Consider the following 19,523-nt stretch of genomic DNA (forward strand, 5'->3'; position numbering starts at 1 on the left):
GTATGACAAAAATAAATTCGATCATTCTGACTTGACTGGAAGGCAGCATGAGTCTGTAGAGCCGAAGTGATTCTGTCGTATCATTGTTCTGTGGCGCATCTCGTCGGCCGTGTTTAACGATCGTGCTCCTGCGCTCCACCGTCGCAGCATGTGTTCACGAACCGCAGTGAAGCCTGAATCACAGGATCTGACGGCGCATTTCTCTCCGTGCTCTTTTAAGTCCTAGTGCATTCATTCTGTTTATTTTCCCCCGCTGGCTGTCTCTCTCCCTCCGCATGGCAGTTCAGATAATCAATCTTTATGAAACAGACACTTTCTCCAGTCCCATATTATAAATCATGAGGCTGCTGTTCAATTGATTTGCTCATCTGAATGCACAGCTACTGTGGTGGTCTTCAAAATGAATCATTCAATTTCTACTTGTGAGAAAAGCCTCCAGCTTTTACTTTACTACTAGTAGACTAGTTGTTCATCATCTTTAGTTTTATATTTTTAGCGGTGATGCTTTAATTAGCATGCTGACAGCTGTTAGACAGTTTGCTCGTTAAAACCCTTCATCCCCTTTTAAGCGCCGCTGCTATAGACGTACACATGCAGACGGACATTTTTGGCCTTTGCGTCATGACTCACAGTCCTCTACCATAAGCATTGCATTTCAAGATGGCTTGTCAAGTTAAAAATAGTTGAAAATACCTCAAGACCCCTCCGTCAAGGTGTTTTTGAACACTAGAACACGTCAGAAGTGTATCTAATAGTGGTCAGGTGAACCTGTAACCAGCCTAATTGGGATTGGGATTATTTTTGCATGCTGGGAAAAGCGCTTAAACCAGCCTGAAGGCCTTTTCACACTGAACACGAAAATTCGGCGCAGTGACTCTTTTGAATCAAAACAAATATTCACACCAGGCGCAATCATTCGCGGCGTGAAAAAGCGAGGATTTTTTTCGTCCTCTGTGTCGATTTCTTTTTCCCTGTCGCTCAGACGATTTGTTAAACTGACTAGAACTGCTTATTGTATTACTAATATTACCTAAATATCAATATTTCCACCAAGTATAGTTTTTTCATAAAATAAGAAAGTATTCAAAATGTATCATTTAACTTACAATCTGCAATGGAGTGGAAAAGTGGATAAAATAATGAGTTCAGTTTTTCTGTTGATTAAGGGATAATACAAGACTTCTTCACCTTGCAAATGGTTGTCAAAAGCAAAAAGGAAATGTTACAAATCATATTTTGTGGAAAGTGTGACGTTCTAAAGCAAAATAGGCACTATTTTGGGAATCGGCACCCAAAAATGAGTAAGAGACGTGCATAGATTTCATTCAGCAGACACGATGCAGGGTGGTGTAATTAACCAGTCTTTGAGGCAGCCAGCTAGTACATTATATTTTAGTAGTTTTGCATATCTGTAATTACAGGTCTTTCACATTCTCACTGCACTGATATTGTTGTGCGTTTGAACTTGCCCAGCCTATCATGAACAATAACAACAGCAACCTTGTAAGGGAGATTCCTTCCACTTCCTTTTCCTCTTCCTCTTCCTCTCTCCATTCACCCTTGATTGTTTTTACGTGTGAGTTGAGTATCTTAACTTATGTAGCTCAGTGTTTGCTCAGCGTGCCAGGAAGAGAGAGAGAAGATAAATGAGGTGGTGTCGCATCAGAACGGGCGGGTGAATACGGAGTTGGACGAGCAGAGAGGAGGTGGGCGAACAAAAGAGAGAGAGAGAGAGAGAGAGAGAGAGAAGAGCGACTGGTTCTGTATCTCTCTCTCTCTCTCTCTCTCTCCGCTCTGTCATTTGTTCTATTTGTCATAAGCGGAGGGATGTTGTTGGGCGCTGCAGCAGTGAATCTGTGATTTCTGAGGCGTTTCCTGTAACTGATCCCGCGTCAGTGACGGTGGGCCGGTGTGTTTCTCTCCGAGGCAGTTTCTACTGATCCTGAGTCAGTCATGTCTGTGCTCAAACGCAACAGACACAGCAAACGCTCATCGGACTCCATCTATGACCTGCTGCACCTGGTGAGAAGCGTTTTATGACTGGCGTTTTTTCTGAAATCACTGTCTTTTTGTTGATCAGTTGAATAGTTTTTTTCTTATCCTGAGCTGGGGCTTATTGATTCTTTGGGTTTATGTGCTGGTTTTTGTTGGTTTTTGTGGATTGTTGCTGTCAGAGGTTTGGGTTTTATAGTCAAGAGTGACATAATTGTTAATATATTGAATTTTGGTGTTTGAAATACCTTAGAGTACCATGTAAATATCATGCACTGTGTGTGTGTGTGTGTGTGTGTGTTTTTTTTTTTTGTGTGTAAGGTTTTACTCTTTAGCCTTTTAGTCTTTTATAGACAAGTCAGATTGTGATTGTGAGCAATTTTGTGCTTTTGCATGCTGCAAAAAGAGTTCAAACCAGCCTGGTCTTGACATCATACCAAACTGGTTTCCAGATAGATTTTTGTTGTTGTTAATAAAGAATAGACCAGTTTATTCTTGCTAATAGATCAGCATATATCTGTTAAGGCTGGTTTAAGTTGTTATTTTAAGCAGGGTGTGGTGCTCTTGTTGGGATTTCATGGAGGGAAGTTCACTGGAAGTGTGGATTTCCCTTTGTGTAGGTGCGCAACGTATGTGTTTGTTTCTTCACAGTGTGCAACCTTTTATACTCATAAGATCAATAAAAAGATCCATAATTCCGTTGTAACACAAAGTTCATATAAAGTCAGGAATATGAACACCCTTATCTGTGAAGTTATGCTGCCAGATTTCATACTTAAAATGACAGTTAACTTCTATTTGGTGAATGTTTTAGGAATAGGAATCCATGCGTTTGGGAATTTTGCCAAAAGGGCGAAAGATTTACCACACAAATTTCCCAATTGTCTCAAGTTGTTCATGCAGATTCACCACATCGACTGACAGAATGCCGCTTGGTCTTAAAGTGACGTCTTTAACAATTAACAATAGACAATGCACTTTTTGCCTGCAAATTTTCACTAATGTGACGCATCTTTAGGGTTAGGGGTTTGTTCCGACAGGAGGTTGTGAGCTCTACACCTCAGCAAACACCACTAACAAGCGTGTTTTCCTTTCACAGCAGTGACATTGGCATTTTCCCAACAGTTAATGTGTTTTATTGTGTTGTGCGCTGGACGTGCGGGGTGTCGTATTTTCTCTCTGCTGTTATGCTGTTCTGAGACTCAAGGACGCTGGGAGAAAGACTGTAATTCATCCTTCGTGTGTCCTTGCGTGGGCATTCGAGGACCGCTAAGACTCTCGCCACTAATGAACAAGGAAAGCAGCTTTCACACTTTTAAAAAAAACTGTGTCAGCCAAAATAAGCACCTGTAGTCTGCTAAGTAAATAAAAGTAGTTGAAAGTCAATATTAGCACTTTTGTCTTTGCAAAATACAAATCACAAGGATGGTTTTAATGAGTAACTGGTTACATATTTCTATGAATCGGTTGTTTTTCCTTATCCTGAGCTGGGTTTATGTGCTGGATTTTGTCTGTGTTTTGTGGGTTGTTGCTCTCAGAACGTCAAATGTTTTGGTTTTCTAGTAAAAGTTTTTTACGTAGTTAGTCATTTATACATGGACGTTTTACTATTTTAACACTTGATACCATGAAATACCTTAGAGTACCTTGTAAATATCATACATATTGTCATATATCAAAGTACCATGGTGTTACCATCTAATTCTTTGATTTTACTGACACAATACTTTTTGGTAAGGTTTTACTCACTAGTCTTTGATTACTTTTAAAGACCAATTGGATTGCAATTATTCTGTGCTTTTGCATGATTTTTAACTTTTTTACTTGAAATAAAATACTAAAACTAAACGCATGTTACTTGAAAAAATAAACGTTAAGTGAAATAAAATAAAATATAAAAAAGTAAACTTATTTTATCGCAGCTAATTGCCAACTTGATGTAATAAAATAACTACAACTAATAACTGAAACTAAAATGAATGAACTGAACACTATATAGACATAAACAGTAATAAAAACAAAAAATACTAAAATTAAAAAATAAAATGAAAATATGAAAAATAAAAACTAATTCAAAATATAAATAAAAACTACAATATTACCTCAGTGAAAGTAAATTAACACTGGTACATGAGACATAAAAAATAAAGCTTATTTACTTTTAAAAGTGCATTCTGGGTGACCTGCCGGTCTCGTCATGCTTTGCTTCTTCAGCGCGACTGTTTGTCTCTCCTCAGAAAAAGAAAAAAAAAATACGTTTTAGTAGCTGACCTTTGGACTCTTTTTCTATCACTGGGTTTGTACGAGAGGTTTTCTGTGTGCAGTATCCTTGATCTTCTTCTTCGAATCATTTTTATGTCTTTTATGTCTCTAAAAAGCCTCCGATGTGACTGTTGGTGGATGTGTGGCGTTCGAAAGGGCTACTTCTTCTCTCCCGCTCTCCTTGTTTCCTAATGTACTTGTCTCTGACTGTGCCGTTGCAGAGGATGATGGAGAATTCTGTGGAAATCTGACAGCTGCTATATCTGAAAGTGTGTGAACGTGTCTCTGTGATAACGGGATCACAAACATCTTGACAGTTCTCTCGCCGCTTGTACGCTGCGGTTGTGGCAGCTGATGATGTTTTAGCTAATGACTAAAGTGACAGGTGAAGCCCGACACCCCTCGGAGATGAAATTCTGCGTCTCTGATTTAGGACCTGATTTATTTGTTTACATGCAGACAGAGACACAATGTGAAGCCAATATTCCCTGACGCGCCTGAGGATTTATTTTGAAGCAATTCTTATTTAATAACTCACATAATGTTTCTACTACCTGGCAGATGTCACTGAAATTGTTGCCTTGAGAAATCACACCTGATGTAGGCTTTGTGAGAAGCAAATGGTCAATCAGAAATGCTTTGTTTACATGCATTGAGGTTTACTGATATCCGGTTACCTGACAGAGAGTGTGAGTTTAGGATAGAGAACATGTATTTGAACATGTATGTGATCTAACTGAGTTGTGTGAAAATTAGTAGCAGCAGAAATCACTTCTAGGACCTTTACAGCAATGAAGTGAGCCTTAATTTACTGTCTGCAATCCAATTGGCCATCAGTGCATTGAGTTGCTGCTTATTTGCATGTAGTTCAACTCTACTCAATTTGGTTGGAGGCTTCAGTGAGCACTTTCAGGGATTATTCAATAAAGTTTACAAAGTGTGGGTCATTTGAAATTTTTGTTTCAAACACTTAGTAATGAAAATAACATTTAAGCTGTCTTCTGTTGTGGTCAAGTTCATATATGTACTTGCCCCTTGAAGTTATTTTAAAGGGGTCATATGATGCTTTTTTAAAGATCATTATTTTGTGCATTTGGTGTAACAGAATATGTTGACATGATTTAATGTTCAACAAACACATTATTTTTCAAATACTGTACATTATTGTAAGTCCTCTATGCCCTGCCTCTCTCAAATGCGTAGTTTTCTACAAAGTCCCTCCTTCCGACAAGCACAGTCTGCTCTGATTGGCCAGCTGACCCAGTGCATTGTGATTGGCTGAACACCACAAGCTCGAGTTGGAAATGTAACGCCCCTTTCCATAATCGCCAGCTTTAGTTTTCAAAATAAATGTAAAGACAGTTAATAATGTCCTTAGTTTTACCATCAGTTCAAGCCCGAGAGGGGAACAGAGTCGCGTGACAGACACAGTGATGAAGCTCATATGCATTTGCAGTACACAAGCCGCGGTTGTGTGACCGTGTCTCCCTCTCTCACACACGCGAGCACACACACACACGCAACACGCAAAACTCCGCATTTGAACAGTCAATAGCGAATACTTAAACAAATAACAAAACATACTTGCAGTCGCTGATTCAGAAGCGCCAGATTGTCATAGCAAAGTCAGAATTACCTCCTCTCCTAGGTTCACGAAACGATCGTCTATAAAATGCGTTGTGATAACATCTGGGTTGTGCTGTTCTGTTGTAAGTAATCTTAATGATTCCTAAATGCATCTGCTTTTGGAAGGCCAAATAAAGTGCTTTTGCTTTCACCTAGAAACACACATCGTGGGGACACGGCTGCATCAACACTACTGCGGTTACTGAAACCATGCCTTCTTTCTTTGCGTGAACATTTGGGAGGCATTACGCAAATATTTCCACATCTTGACGTAGACATGTGGGGGTGTGTTTGAACGAGCCGTTTTAGGAGGGCGTGGCAGAGTCTTAACTTTGATAAAGAATATCTCTTTGGTTTTGAGACTTTAGTCTTTGCGACTTCAGGGATCTTATCTATGCACAATCAGCTTGTAACACTCCAAAGAGAAAGGAAAACTTGAAATTGCATCATATGACCCCTTTTCAAAAAAGCAGCAAAAGGTTGGTGATTTAGAAGAAAACTCTTCAGCCTTGAAAGAAAAAGTGAAAAAGAATGAGAGAATCAAAGATTCTGGATGGATAGATAGATGGATAGATGAGCGATCAGATTAATTCATTGTAATTAGTTCAATGTTTTTATTTATTTATTTATTTTATTAATTGTTTTTATTTATTCATTATGTGTTAATTAATTAATGAATTGCTTATATACCTGGTTCAATATTTTTTATTTATTTTATTTATTTATTCATTAGGTAATCTTTTTTTATGATTTTTTAATTTATTTTTTTGGCAACATTGTGCTACTCTGCACAGTCAAGACAGTAAAGCTCATCTGAATTAAAAAATATATATATATATATATATATATATATATATATATATATATATATATATATATATACATACACACAAACATTTTTCTGGAAATTGTAAAAATATTCTGGTGTATATATTTAATAATAATGCTGTAATGCCTGTTGTTATATAATGCAATGAATGAAATACTTTACAAATGAAAAGCACTTCATGTAATTTGATTATTTTCTCTTTTTATTTGAAACTTCAAGGACTCAAAGGAAAAGATCAGATCAGATTATTCACAACGAATGAATGAGTCTGGCATCAGTGCAAAACAACTTCACATTATGAAGCACTTGAGTTAAAAACAAAAGACTCAAAACAGTGAACACCAATATTACAAAATGACTCATTTGCACTGCAGAATAGGGAGATATGTTTCATATATCAGCCGAACATGGCAAGTTGCGACCTTTTAACACATTCTTCACAAACTTGATTTGTTCGGGACACATCCAGCTCTTCATTTTCACATTACTCCATGTTTCTCAAGTGTAAATATCATAAAGCTGTCCTGCCTATCGATATCATGCATATTTACCTACCAGAGTATAAACACTGTAGCAAAATATCTACCGGTTGACACGGGATAGATGGATGGATGGAGGTACTTTCTCTCAGCCCGTCAGTGTTACTGCGAGAATGACAGTCCATGTGCCATCCCAGCCGTTCCCATAGCAACCGCATCCATGGACAGGTGCTTATGTTTTGGTTGCCGTTCAGAAGAAATGAAGACATTTCAGAAGAGCAGGGAGTGAGGGAGGGATGGAGAGAAAGAGAGAGAAAGAGCCAAAAAGATGGAGTGATGGAGGAGAGGAGAGGCTGAAAATAGAGCAAATGAGTGCTAATGATTTTTATAGCGTTCTGCATTCTGACAGGCATCTGAGCGGCGGGATCCAGCTGCAGGTGCTGCAAGAGTGTGTGTGTGTGTGTGTGTGTGTGTGTGTGTGTGTGTGTGGGGTAATAACAGCGCAGGACTGTCAGATGTCTCACTCATCATCACTGTCTTTCTCTCTCTGTAGAGTACGGAGCAGGTCGCAGCTTTCTGCCGCAGTCTGCACGAGATGAATCCCTCATCCGAGGTCGTCTCTTCCTCGTCCGGCCCGGAGTCTTCCTCACTTCCTCCGAGCAGTGCCACCCCACGCCAGCTCTCCGATGCCGACAAACTCCGCAAAGTCATCTGCGAACTGGTGGAGACGGAGCGCACCTACGTCAAAGTCAGTACCAGTGTGTGTGTGTTTAGTCAGACATGCTCATCTGTGTGTTATACTTACATAAGTTTGCGCCCTTCATAGAGTCGAGGCCTAGAGGGAAAGAAATTGTGCCCTTGGCTTGCCTTTTTCTGCACCCACTCACTCTTTGACAGTGTTTGAAATGGAATACTAGCATACTGCGTAGTACATACTGCCTTAAAAATAGCATTTAAAACAGAATGCAGTGATTTTAAAACAGCAGTTTGTCACATGACCACACAGTATTCTACGCGTTGTGCTTTATTGTACATTTAAAGGGATAGTTCACCTAAAAAAGACAATTGTGTCATTGCATATTTTTTTCTTCTATGAAACACAAAAGAAGATATGTACATACTGCAGCTAAATTTGGTTGTCAAGTCACCTTTTAGTGCTTAATGCTGTTCTGCACACACACAGTTCAGTAATTTATGGGAGTGATAACTGCATTCTACAACTGAATTACTTCCTGAAAAATGCAGATAGTGACAACAGAATGTACAGTAATTCTATGCAGTGAATATAATTAGTTGTTAATGATTAACTAGTTGTTAATGATGTATTTAAACAAGTATCTGAGTTTTGTTTCTGTATCACAGGGTACATTTTGACTCAGTGTTGCCAAATCTTGCTAGATTCTCTCTGTGTTGAGATTAACGACAGAGCCGTGACAGTATTTCCCCGTCTCTCTGAGGACGGCTGAGATTATGGTTACACCCTCACCAACATGCTGGGAATATTTGTGCTGTGTTCGGATTCATCTGACTGTTTGAGCAAAGAACTAAATCAACAGTCTGAATGAAGCACTCCAGAAATGAAACCTGACATGAGTATGTGATGAGGCTGAGCAATATAACTGAAGAAATTATTTGTGTGTGTGTGTGTGTGTGTGTGTGTGTGTGTGTGTGTGTGTGTGTGTGTGTGTAAATATATTGTATACCAAGGACCAGATGACTTTTTTATTATGCCCTTATATGGAAAACATGGAATATACAGCCACTCTCTACCTTTTTAAATACCTTTGTTACTTGAAATTAAACTAAAAAATAAAGTTTATTTCTTTCATTTAGTTTAACTTTATGCACTAAAATAAGTTAAATAAAAATAAATTAAAAAAGGACAAAAACACAACAAAATTACAAAAACTTTAACTACATTTATTAAAAAATTATAATTTAACTAAAATGAAAAGAGAAAGTATGATATAACCTAATAAAAACTAATTCATATTATAAATAAAAAAACTATAATGGTATTCCAGTGATATTAAAATAAACTGGAACCAGTTCTTTTAAATGTAATGGTCATTAAACAGCCATGAAACTGCTCAGATATATAAATATTCTGTATGTTGTTCATAGGCTGTTCATTCTCTTTCAGGATCTGAACTGTTTGATCGGGCGATATTTAACCCCGCTGCAGAAGGAGTCTTTCCTCACTCAGGATGAGGTGAGTCGAAGCACTGCTGATGGTTTCATGTTATTATCAGCAGGAGAGCTGGAACACACCTCCAGAACACAGAATGATATTTCATAATCATCCTGATGGAGAGGAGCGTGTAGGAGGACACAGAGACTGAGGCAAACACACACACAAGAAAGAAGAGGTAGAGAGGAGAGTGGGAGGGAGACACAAAATGAGGAAAACTTACATCAGACAGAGAGGAAGTTCTCAGTCTTCTGTCCGTGTCTCTGCTCCTTTAATGCCCTACATATGGGAGCTGAGCTCATTATGCAGCAGTGCAGACACTAATAATTGAGCAATATGGAGTCTCTTAAAGGCTTGATACAAAAAAAGAGCAGTATATTGTCTACACATATTCATATATACACACATACACACATGCTTAAATAAAAATTAAGAACATTTTTATAGACATTAAAAAAACTAATAAAAATAAAAACTATAAAAAAGATCATAAAAATAAAAACTAATATAAACTTTTTATTTATTATTATTTATTTATTATGTCAAATTAAGATATTGTTTTATGTACACGCATTAAAAAATGTAATAACATTAAATAAAGTGTACATAAAACTGCTGCAATGAACACTTGTTTTACACAATTTTACACATTCAGTTCAATCCTGCATGTGTATCTGATAGCTGGACGTGCTGTTCGGAAACCTCCTGGAGATGCTGGAGTTTCAGGTGGAGTTTCTGAAGACTCTGGAAGACGGAACCCGACTGGTGCCGGACCTGGAGAAACTGGAGCGAGTGGAAGAGTTCAAGGTTTGTGGCTCTCATCTCACTTACCTCACATTAAACCAAGTCTAATTCGCAGTGTCTGGTCTGCTCATTTAAATAACACGATACCGTGTTTTTGGGGCATATACCTTGTTTTTTGGGTGAGTGTGTGATAATATTACCATGTTTTTTGGACACTACGGTTGTAGTGCATCACTCATAGGCATTCATGACAAGATTTATCCAACACAAACCATGATACATGATGTATTTCTCTCAAAATCCCTCTCGTCTTACAGAAAATCCTCTTTTCTCTGGGCGGCTCGTTCTTGTATTACGCCGACCGCTTCAAGATCTACAGCGCTTTCTGTGCCAGCCACACTAAAGTGCCCAAAGTGCTGGTCAAAGGTACGTAAATCTCGGCTCAAAGGCGACCTTGCTGCCTGTCAGTTCTGGGATTTTCACAGAGCCCAGCACCTGGGGGTCTGTAAATCTCATGTGAGCGGCTCCAGTGTGTAATACCATCCTGCCGCGGTGTGTGGGTGTCTTCTCGCTGGCTATTTTTATTATTTAACGTAGATTCTGCAGATTTGTGATGGTTACGTAACAGTGTTTTCCAGTAAGTTAAAGAACTTAATGTGCTTGAAAACATTTTGCGCTGTATTGTGAAAAGCATAACAAATGCCGCCCTTCTTCAAATCGTTCTATCGCTATCAGTGTTGTGACAGCATAATCACATCTTCCTGTGTTTGTGTCCTCTCCAGCAAAAACAGATGCAGCCTTCAAGGCATTTCTGGACGAGCGCAACCCCAAACAGCAGCATTCGTCCACGCTGGAGTCGTACCTGATCAAACCCATCCAGAGAGTGCTGAAATACCCTCTGCTCCTGAGAGAACTGCACTCGCTCACAGACCCCGACAGCGAGGAGCACTACCACCTGAACGGTGAGACACTCTGGCTCATATGAGCATGGGCTGCTTTTAATGTTTTTTTTAAAGAAGTCTTTTGTGCTCACCAAGGCTGCATTTATTTGATTTAAAATACAGTAAAAACAGTAATATTGTTAAATATTATTGCAATTTAAAATAGCTGTTTTCTATTGTAATATATTTTAAAATTTAATTTATTCCTGTGTTGCGAAGCTGAATTTTCAGGAATCTTCAGTATCACATGATCCTTCAGAAATCATTCTAATATGCTGATTTTCTGCTTAAGAAACATTTCTGATTATTATCAATATTGAATACAGTTGTGCTGCTTCATTTTTTCTGTGGAAACCATGATAACTACTTTTTTCAGGATTCTTTGATGAACAGAAAAGTCAAAATTACAGCATTTATTTGAAATATAATTATTTTGTAACATTATAAATGTCTTTACTGTCATCAGTTTACAGTTTTCTTTCAACTGCTTACACACAAAATCTTTACTTGTCACAATTTCTGAAACCTGACACTCAAACAGCAGAACCACACACCAAACCTGCAAAACCTTACACTAATTCTCGGCATTTGACTCAGTTTTCAATTTCAGAAAACACTTTATGCAAAGCACAACACACAATTCTCTATGTAACACACAAATCTAACAGGAAGTATCTTGATTTCCTTTTTCAAACACAACCATTTCAAATGCCACACTAATTCATCAGTGCTTCACACTAACTCCTCACATGCACAAACACTTATTGCTTTATTTAACACCAACCAATCATGGCTTTAGAATAGGCCTATAAATAGGCCACAGGTCAAGTTATACAGTTTTTCTTGCTTCATCGCTTTGATGCATTTCTCATATCAAAAATGAAATTCTCAAAACTACTTTGTTCAACCTCCACATCATCTAGTCACTTGTGCACATCATAAAAGCAGTTTCTCATTCTTTTAAACAAGTTGTGATTGCTTTGGTACATTCATGCAACTGATTGTCTGCGGTTTCTTACATTATCAGTTGCTAATGTCATGTTGCTCAAAATGTATTATATAGTTCTCTGTGCAAGTCAGACCATTAGTAAAAGTGTAACTGTGAATTCGATCCAGTCTCTTTCAATCAATATCACATATACAGTAATGTGTGAATTTGTACTTTTGAAATGGATATATGGCATACATAAGAAGTGCAGCCTTCTACATTTCAATACAGTAACTGTGATCCAAACTGTTGTCATAGTTTACATCAGGTAATACTGACAGAGTGCACTGTTATTTTGACAACATGACTAAGCATTTTGACCATCTTGTTTGTGAAAAATGAAACAAGGACTTTTCATTATGATGGCTCTGATATGTTCATTGACATAAATACTTACTTTTGAGAGATGAACTAAAGATTTTGAGTAAGTTACAGGCTTTCGCAGGTAATCCATTGTGTGGTGCTGTTTGTACAAATTGTTTTGAGACAGTATGCACATACTTCTTTGCCAGTATTACAGTAAGGATAATTCGAGAAATGCACCAAAGTGACGAAGAAAAACTGTAGGTTTTGAACAATGGATGCAAACAATGTATTTCCTTTCTTTCTTACTGTGTAATACTGTATTCAGAACCACGAATGCTTACAGTTAAAAAAATAAATAAATACATAGTTTGTTTTCAATCTTGCGTTCATGTTTACCATGAATTTTTAATCTCTCTGCCAATTACTTTCAATCTTGTACATAAATGTACCCAGGAGCTCATGAAAGAAGAGATTTATGTTTTGAATAACTGTGTGTATATGATATATCCAAAAATGTTTGCAACGTAAGACAAATGTTTGATTTTGAGATATGTGTGTTATTTTGAATGCAGTGCTTCATTTTGCAAGAGATGTGAGGCATTTTGCATTTTGTGTGTGCAATTCTTGGATTTGTGTGTAAAGTTTTGAAAATGTATGTAAGCAGTTGAAAAAAACTAATGTGTCTTTGCTAAATGTATTAATTTGAAGTATTCATTTCTTTAAAAAAGTGTAGTGTATTGTCCAAATAAGATGTTATAACTGGAGATCGGTTTTAAAACCATCAATCTGAACTCTTATGTTTCAACCAATTTTTGTTGAATTCACTGTTATATAATTGACACATTACTGATATATAATTTCTTTTCTCTGCTGTTGTAGTTGCAATGAAAGCCATGAACACAGTTGCCAGTCACATCAACGAGATGCAGAAGATCCACGAGGAGTTTGGAGCCGTTTTTGACCTCCTCATCTCCGAACAGACTGGAGACAAGAAAGAGGTTTGTGAACTTTACATCAGTTTACATCCAGGCGACTAATTTCACAGGACAAGCAGCGTTTCGCAGATTAAATAATCTTTTTTCTAAAATGTGAGTTGCTCAGTATTGACTTATGTTTATGCAACTATTTTATAAAACAATATCAAAATAATATTATAAATATTGTGTCAGTTCACTCTTTATTTTTGGTTGCATGTGAGTGAAGCTTGGAATAATACAGAACTTGGGTCTCAGGTTTTCAACCACATTTCATGCTCTGCAGCTGATAAAAACTTAAAACTGTCGGATCACATTTCCTTCTTTATTCCTGGATTTACTGTCATCTGTCTGCACATTTAAATCTTATTATGTGAATGCAGTGAAACTTTAGTTGCATAATGTAGCTGTATCTTTGAACGATGCAGCCAGGGACAGACGAGATCCCTTCTGGATTGCAGATTGCGAGCTGTGTGTGTGTTGTGTTTGTGTGTGTGTGTGTGTGTTGTGCGAGCTATAACGGTGGCGTCTGCTATGATTGCAGGTTGCTGACTTGTCTATGGGAGATTTACTCCTCCACACCAGCGTGACATGGATCAACCCGTCCTCCTCACTGGGAAAGTGCAAGAAAGAGCCACAGCTGGCCACATTTGGTACGTTCTGTTCCCACACGACCTCAACTCATGATCGATATATATAGATAGATAGATAGATGTCATTTTGTTTCTGAAGTGAATTGAAGTATAATGTTATGTTTCTCTTTCAGTGTTCAAAATGGCTGTAGTGTTCATCTGTAAGGATTACTCCAAGCAGAAGAAGAAAATGGTGAGTGTTGTGATCTTCACTATCAGAGCAGTTGAATATTTCGGCTGTGAATGTTACGCCCAAACACTGCCCTCTCTCTCTCCCACTTTTCATGGGCTTAGAGAGGTATTCAGCAGTTAACTGGGTGTTGTATTCATGCTCTTGTTTGGTGCAGTATCAGAGTTCACACCCTGATCCCCATCAAAGTGATGAATTAATGACATTTTTCTCACACATCTATTCTCTGTTTCTCAGGGTGGTTCTCACAGAGCATCAGTCTCAGGTGAAGAGAAAGATCCGTTCCGTTTCCGTCACATGATCCCCACTGATGCGCTTCAGGTGCGCACACTGTCCAATACAGGTAAGCGCTCCTGTGACCCCCCTCAACACACAAAACATGCCAATGCATGATGATTTTAGACCCTATTGAAGTAAACGGGGAGCTGATCATTGTGTGTGTGGTTTCAGATGGAGAGAGCGCAGCCGTGTGTGAGATCATCCATGTGAAGTCTGAATCAGAGGGAAGACCAGAGAGAGTGTTTCAGCTCTGCTGCAGGTCAGTGTCTCTAGCACTAAAACAATGAGAAAAAATAAATAAAAATAATATATATATATATATATATATATATATATATATTTATTTATAAATTTAAGAACAAAACATTTTTATATAAAAAATAAGTATTAAAATAGTTTTAAAAAGTAATATATATTAAAATTTATTTATAAAAATGTATAATAAAAATCATATATATTTTACCAAATTACCAAAAAAGAACACTGTCACCATCTGGTGGAGGAACCTTGCACAGCCTCAATGCGCATTTGTTATTGTTATGTGAACTACAAATACAAACCATATTTATCTGACCCATTTTTAGAGCGCTGGATTTTGAACATATGTTCAAAGTCAACATGAATAATATACTGACATTGTGCAAATTTGTGTCTTAAATGGTGTCTGCAGCTCTCCTGAGAGTAAGAAAGATTTCTTGAAGACGGTTCACTCCATCTTGAGAGATAAACAGCGCCGTCAGCTGTTGAAGACGGAAAGTCTTCCTCTCAGTCAACAGTACGTTCCCTTCGGAGGAAAACGCCTGTGTGCCCTTAAAGGAGCCCGACCAGCCATGAACAGAGCAGGTACACACAAAGAAATACTCTTATTCAACAAGGATATATTAAATTGATAAAAAGTGACAGTAAATGTTTCTATTTCAAATAAATGCTCTTCTATTGAATCTATTTATCATGGTTTCCACAAAAATATGAAGCAGCACAACTGTTTTCAACATTGATAATAATCAGAAATGTTTCTTGAGCAGCAAATCAGTATATTAGAATGATTTCTGAAGGATCATGTGACACTGAAGACTGGAGTAATGATGCTGAAAATTCAGCTTTACATCACAGGAATAAATTACAATAGAAAACTAATTTAAATGGTAATAATATTGAAAACTATAATGTCAGATCTCTGTGTAAACCATGTTAGTGATTTATTTGTATGTTCTCAGTCTCTGCCCCGACTCGCACTCTGGGCCGCAGGAAACTGGTGCGGAACCGCTTCACCATCGACACGGACATTGTTTTCGACACCGAGCCTGACAGCGACTCGCCAGACTCCCAGCATGCTCAGCAGCAGGGCATCGTTCCGGCGGGCGACACCGACCGCTGGGTGGAGGAACAGTTCGACCTTCAGCGCTACGAGGAGCAGGAACAGGACGTGAAGGAAACGGATATCCTGAGCGACGACGACGAGTTCTGCCAGTCCGCTCTGAGCCCTTCCACCGACCCGGACCTAGAGGGACCGCTTTCCACCCTCTCGCTGGAGGGAGACACGGCTGAGGAGGAAGAAGAAGATGAAGAGGACAGCAAGAAGGACTACAAATCCCAGCATGCCAAGCTGTCTCATTTAGGGAAGCAGTGCGCCATGTCGGTGGCCAGTGTGGATGAGCAGGTGTCCGGTGAGGACATCTGGGTGCGACGGGACAGCAGCACAGAGAACGAGACACAGGACGAATCCCAGAGCTGAAACGCATCAGGAGACGGACTCGATTAAAGAAATAATTCACTCGAAAATTCAAATTTGCTGAAAGTTTACTCACCCACAGGTGTTCCAAGATGTAGATGAGTTTGTTTCTTCATCAGATTTGGAGAAATGTAGCATTGCATCTCTTGCTCAGCAATGGATGCTCTGCAGTGAATGGGTGCCGTCAGAATGAGAGTCCAAACAGCTGATAAAAACATCACAATAATCCTCAAGTAATCCACACCTCTCCAGTACATCAGTTAATGGCTTGTGAAGCGAAATGATGCATGTTTAAAATGTGAAAGCATTATTATGGATTACATTTATTCATTTATCAGACGCTTTTATCCAAAGCGACTTACAATTGGGGAATACACCAAGCGATTAATCTTAAAGAGGTAAATAGAGACAGGAAGTGCTCGTAATACCAAGTTTCAAGCATTGTTCAAATAAGTGCAAGCTAGACAGGGAAAGATTAAAGAAAAGAGAAAACAACTGGGGGTTTTTTTATAATTATGGACTGGTATTTTAGCCAGAGAAAAAGCATCTCAATGATGGATTTGTTTCTTACAAACATGCAGCTTTTGACATACAAGACATTAACTGATGGACTGGAGTGCTGTGTATTATTGTGATGTTTTTATCAGCTGTTTGGACTCTCATTCTGACGGCACCCATTCACTGCAGAGGATCCATTGCTGAGCAAGTGACATAATGCTACATTTCTCCAAATCTGATGAAGAAATAAACTCATCTACATCTGGGATAACCTGAAAGGGATTACATTTTCAGCAAATTGTCATTTTTGGGTGAACTATTCCTTTGAAGCTCGCCAGTCGAATACATCAGCCGATGCATGACAACAGTTTCTCCATGCTAATAATCCGAATGTTAGACATTCCTTTCAAAGTAGCTGTAAGATATGATGCTTTAAACACATTAGATGAGCTCTACGTGTGCGCTGTGGCCAATCAGAAACCACAGGAAACGTGGTGGTACAATCAATAGAATTAGAATTGCACATTCGCAATTGGCAGCCTCAAACATTTGACCGCTAACATCTGCCAAACATTTCCGTTTCGTTCTCGACGTCGTTATTTCCAAAATAAGGGCTGGGATTTATTTATGTCCTTCAGATGTAAGAAGAACAACAGCCGGGTTAAATATCTCACGTTTTCCTTGTTTTTGTTCAGCATTGTCTCATATTTGTACAGAGAAGCTGTAAGCGCCATTTTTTTCCCTTTGAGTTGTAAATATTTGTGTTTATTTCTTTGCGATTTATCCGAAATGTACATACTGTGCACTATTCTGACCTGAAATCTACATGTAATTTGAATATTCATCGAGTAGTTGTGTTGAATATTGTTTTAGATGTGCACATCTCAGGTCAAAATAATGCGGAATGAATTTTTATGATTCCTTTTTCAGAGCAGAGGATTTTTTTTTACAGCTCATTCTAGGTCGCTATGTCCTGTTTTACTTGAATTTTGTTGATAAATGCAATATGATTTTTAGCTGATGGACTGTTCTGTTCCTGTTTAAATGGTTTGTTGTGGTTCAGCTCTACATGAATGACACATAATGACCCACGATTTAAACTCACGATTCTTTATAGAAGATGATCCGAGCCCTTACACAGACAAAATGCATACAGTGTCATTTTTTTTTTTTTTTTTTTTTTTTATGTTTAAACGTGAGTATCTCACATTTAAACTTTGGGTTTATGTTTTTAAATTCCAAAATTTGCTGAATGCAATCAAGAGAAGCCACTGGAAAATATTTTAGATGATATTGAATTCTAATTGAAAACGTTCCCATTGAGCTATAGAGACTGCATTTTTATTTTGTATATAGAGCTGTGGATTGATATTATATCAAATAAATTGGTTTCGTACATATCAAAAGCCGGTTCCCTGTGATTCGTGGATGCTTCTGCATTTCCAGTATGTCTTTACACATTTACACCCATGTTATTAAGAAGCACTTCTGCTTGTGTGATCTTGCCCTTCATGTGTAAAAGTCAGTGATAGTGGAATTTCAGTTGTACAGCACCACTCAGCATTGCTGACAGATGGAAGTGCCAGGATGGCTCCGGGCTGAAGATTTGAGCGGAAACTCTGGAGTCAAGAGTGAAATACAAGACAGGTGAAGCAATCAATCTCTCAGCACTCAGATGAATCTGAGATATACGAGCTGATAGAGTTCCTCTCCTCAGGCCAGACTGACACCGTCGGACCACACATGCATCAGCATCTTCATTCATAGAAATTAATTCATGAACAAGCAACTATAATTCTTTCAATTTATTAATGTTTTTAAAATGTGGCATTCAGATCAGAGTCAACTAAATAATGTGCGTAGATGTAAACCTTTACGAGTGTTTTTCATGTCATGTCAGGGCAAATTGTCACCCATTTTTTTTTGCTGTTGTGCATGTTTAATTTGATCATTTTCACTAATTATCATGGTATTAACTAGTTTTAAGTACTCTACTTTTTAAATTTTTGCTGTTTTCATGAATTATCATAATTGTTATACAGCTGGAAATGGATTGCTTATAGGTTATATATTTATAAATTTGTTTAATTATAACATGGGTTACACTTTATTTCGATAGTCCACTTTGGACATTCTACTAACTATAAGTAACTTTGTAACTTCTAAAACTTCTAAAATTCTCATTCACTTGCAACTACATGTCTACTACTACTAGGTTAGGTTTAGGGTTAGTAGAATAAGTTGACATAATTGCAAAGTCTCTAATACTCGGTATGTTGTATGTTGTGGACCCATCAAAATAAAGTGTTAGAAGATATTAAGCAGACAGTCTACTGATACTCTATTTGACATTTAGTTGCAAAGACTATCGAAATAAAGTGTTACCATAATATGTTATTATAACATTATTTACATATTTGTATTGTTTAACCATAAGATCAATCTGCCTCCCAGTGGTCGAAGTTGGTACCATACTTTTGAGCAAAATATTTTTTATAGGCCTACTGTTCTTAGTGCACACATTAAGTATGCAACAGCATTATTGTGATATGCATAGAAGTTTTTGTTACAGCAGAATATGTGGAAAATTGACTCCGTAAGTTCATTACTGTGTCACAATTACGTTTCAATTTCAATGTTAAAATGTTTTTTTTTCTGTCTTGTTGGCTACTACATTTTTGACAGATGTTGAGAAGATAAATAATGAATACTTTCACATTTAATCTTTGACTTGAAGGATTCTGGGGTCGACTTAACTTCACTAGAGGACTTCTGTTGAGAAAAGGTCAGTTTACCCTGCTAAAAAAAACAATAGAAACCATCACAGAACTTCTAATGGTTTCCATTAAAATACCATTAT

The 19,523-nt window shown here is 37.8% G+C and overlaps 1 protein-coding gene across 7 annotated transcripts in view; it reads left to right on the forward strand.

Moving 5' to 3' along the window:
- tiam1b (TIAM Rac1 associated GEF 1b) overlaps positions 1-16,318 on the forward strand; it is a 90,642-nt gene extending 74,324 nt beyond the window's left edge. For 5 of the 7 annotated variants that reach the window (XM_058744512.1, XM_058744516.1, XM_058744513.1 and 2 more), the window contains 12 exons: positions 7,742-7,936; positions 9,332-9,400; positions 10,061-10,186; positions 10,441-10,549; positions 10,906-11,085; positions 13,238-13,356; positions 13,877-13,985; positions 14,099-14,157; positions 14,392-14,497; positions 14,605-14,692; positions 15,104-15,276; positions 15,651-16,318. In XM_058744512.1, the coding sequence (XP_058600495.1) occupies positions 7,742-7,936; positions 9,332-9,400; positions 10,061-10,186; positions 10,441-10,549; positions 10,906-11,085; positions 13,238-13,356; positions 13,877-13,985; positions 14,099-14,157; positions 14,392-14,497; positions 14,605-14,692; positions 15,104-15,276; positions 15,651-16,168 (1,851 nt within the window). In that variant the 3' untranslated portion in view covers positions 16,169-16,318. Of the gene's footprint in view, positions 1-1,969; positions 2,023-7,741; positions 7,937-9,331; positions 9,401-10,060; positions 10,187-10,440; positions 10,550-10,905; positions 11,086-13,237; positions 13,357-13,876; positions 13,986-14,098; positions 14,158-14,391; positions 14,498-14,604; positions 14,693-15,103; positions 15,277-15,650 lie in introns of all 7 variants that reach the window. The other 2 variants (XM_058744519.1, XM_058744518.1) reach the window with 2 other exon arrangements.
- The last annotated feature ends 3,205 nt before the right edge of the window (positions 16,319-19,523 follow it).

Source organism: Onychostoma macrolepis, chromosome 15 (assembly GCF_012432095.1).
Source record: "Onychostoma macrolepis isolate SWU-2019 chromosome 15, ASM1243209v1, whole genome shotgun sequence".
Lineage (NCBI taxonomy): Eukaryota > Metazoa > Chordata > Actinopteri > Cypriniformes > Cyprinidae > Onychostoma > Onychostoma macrolepis.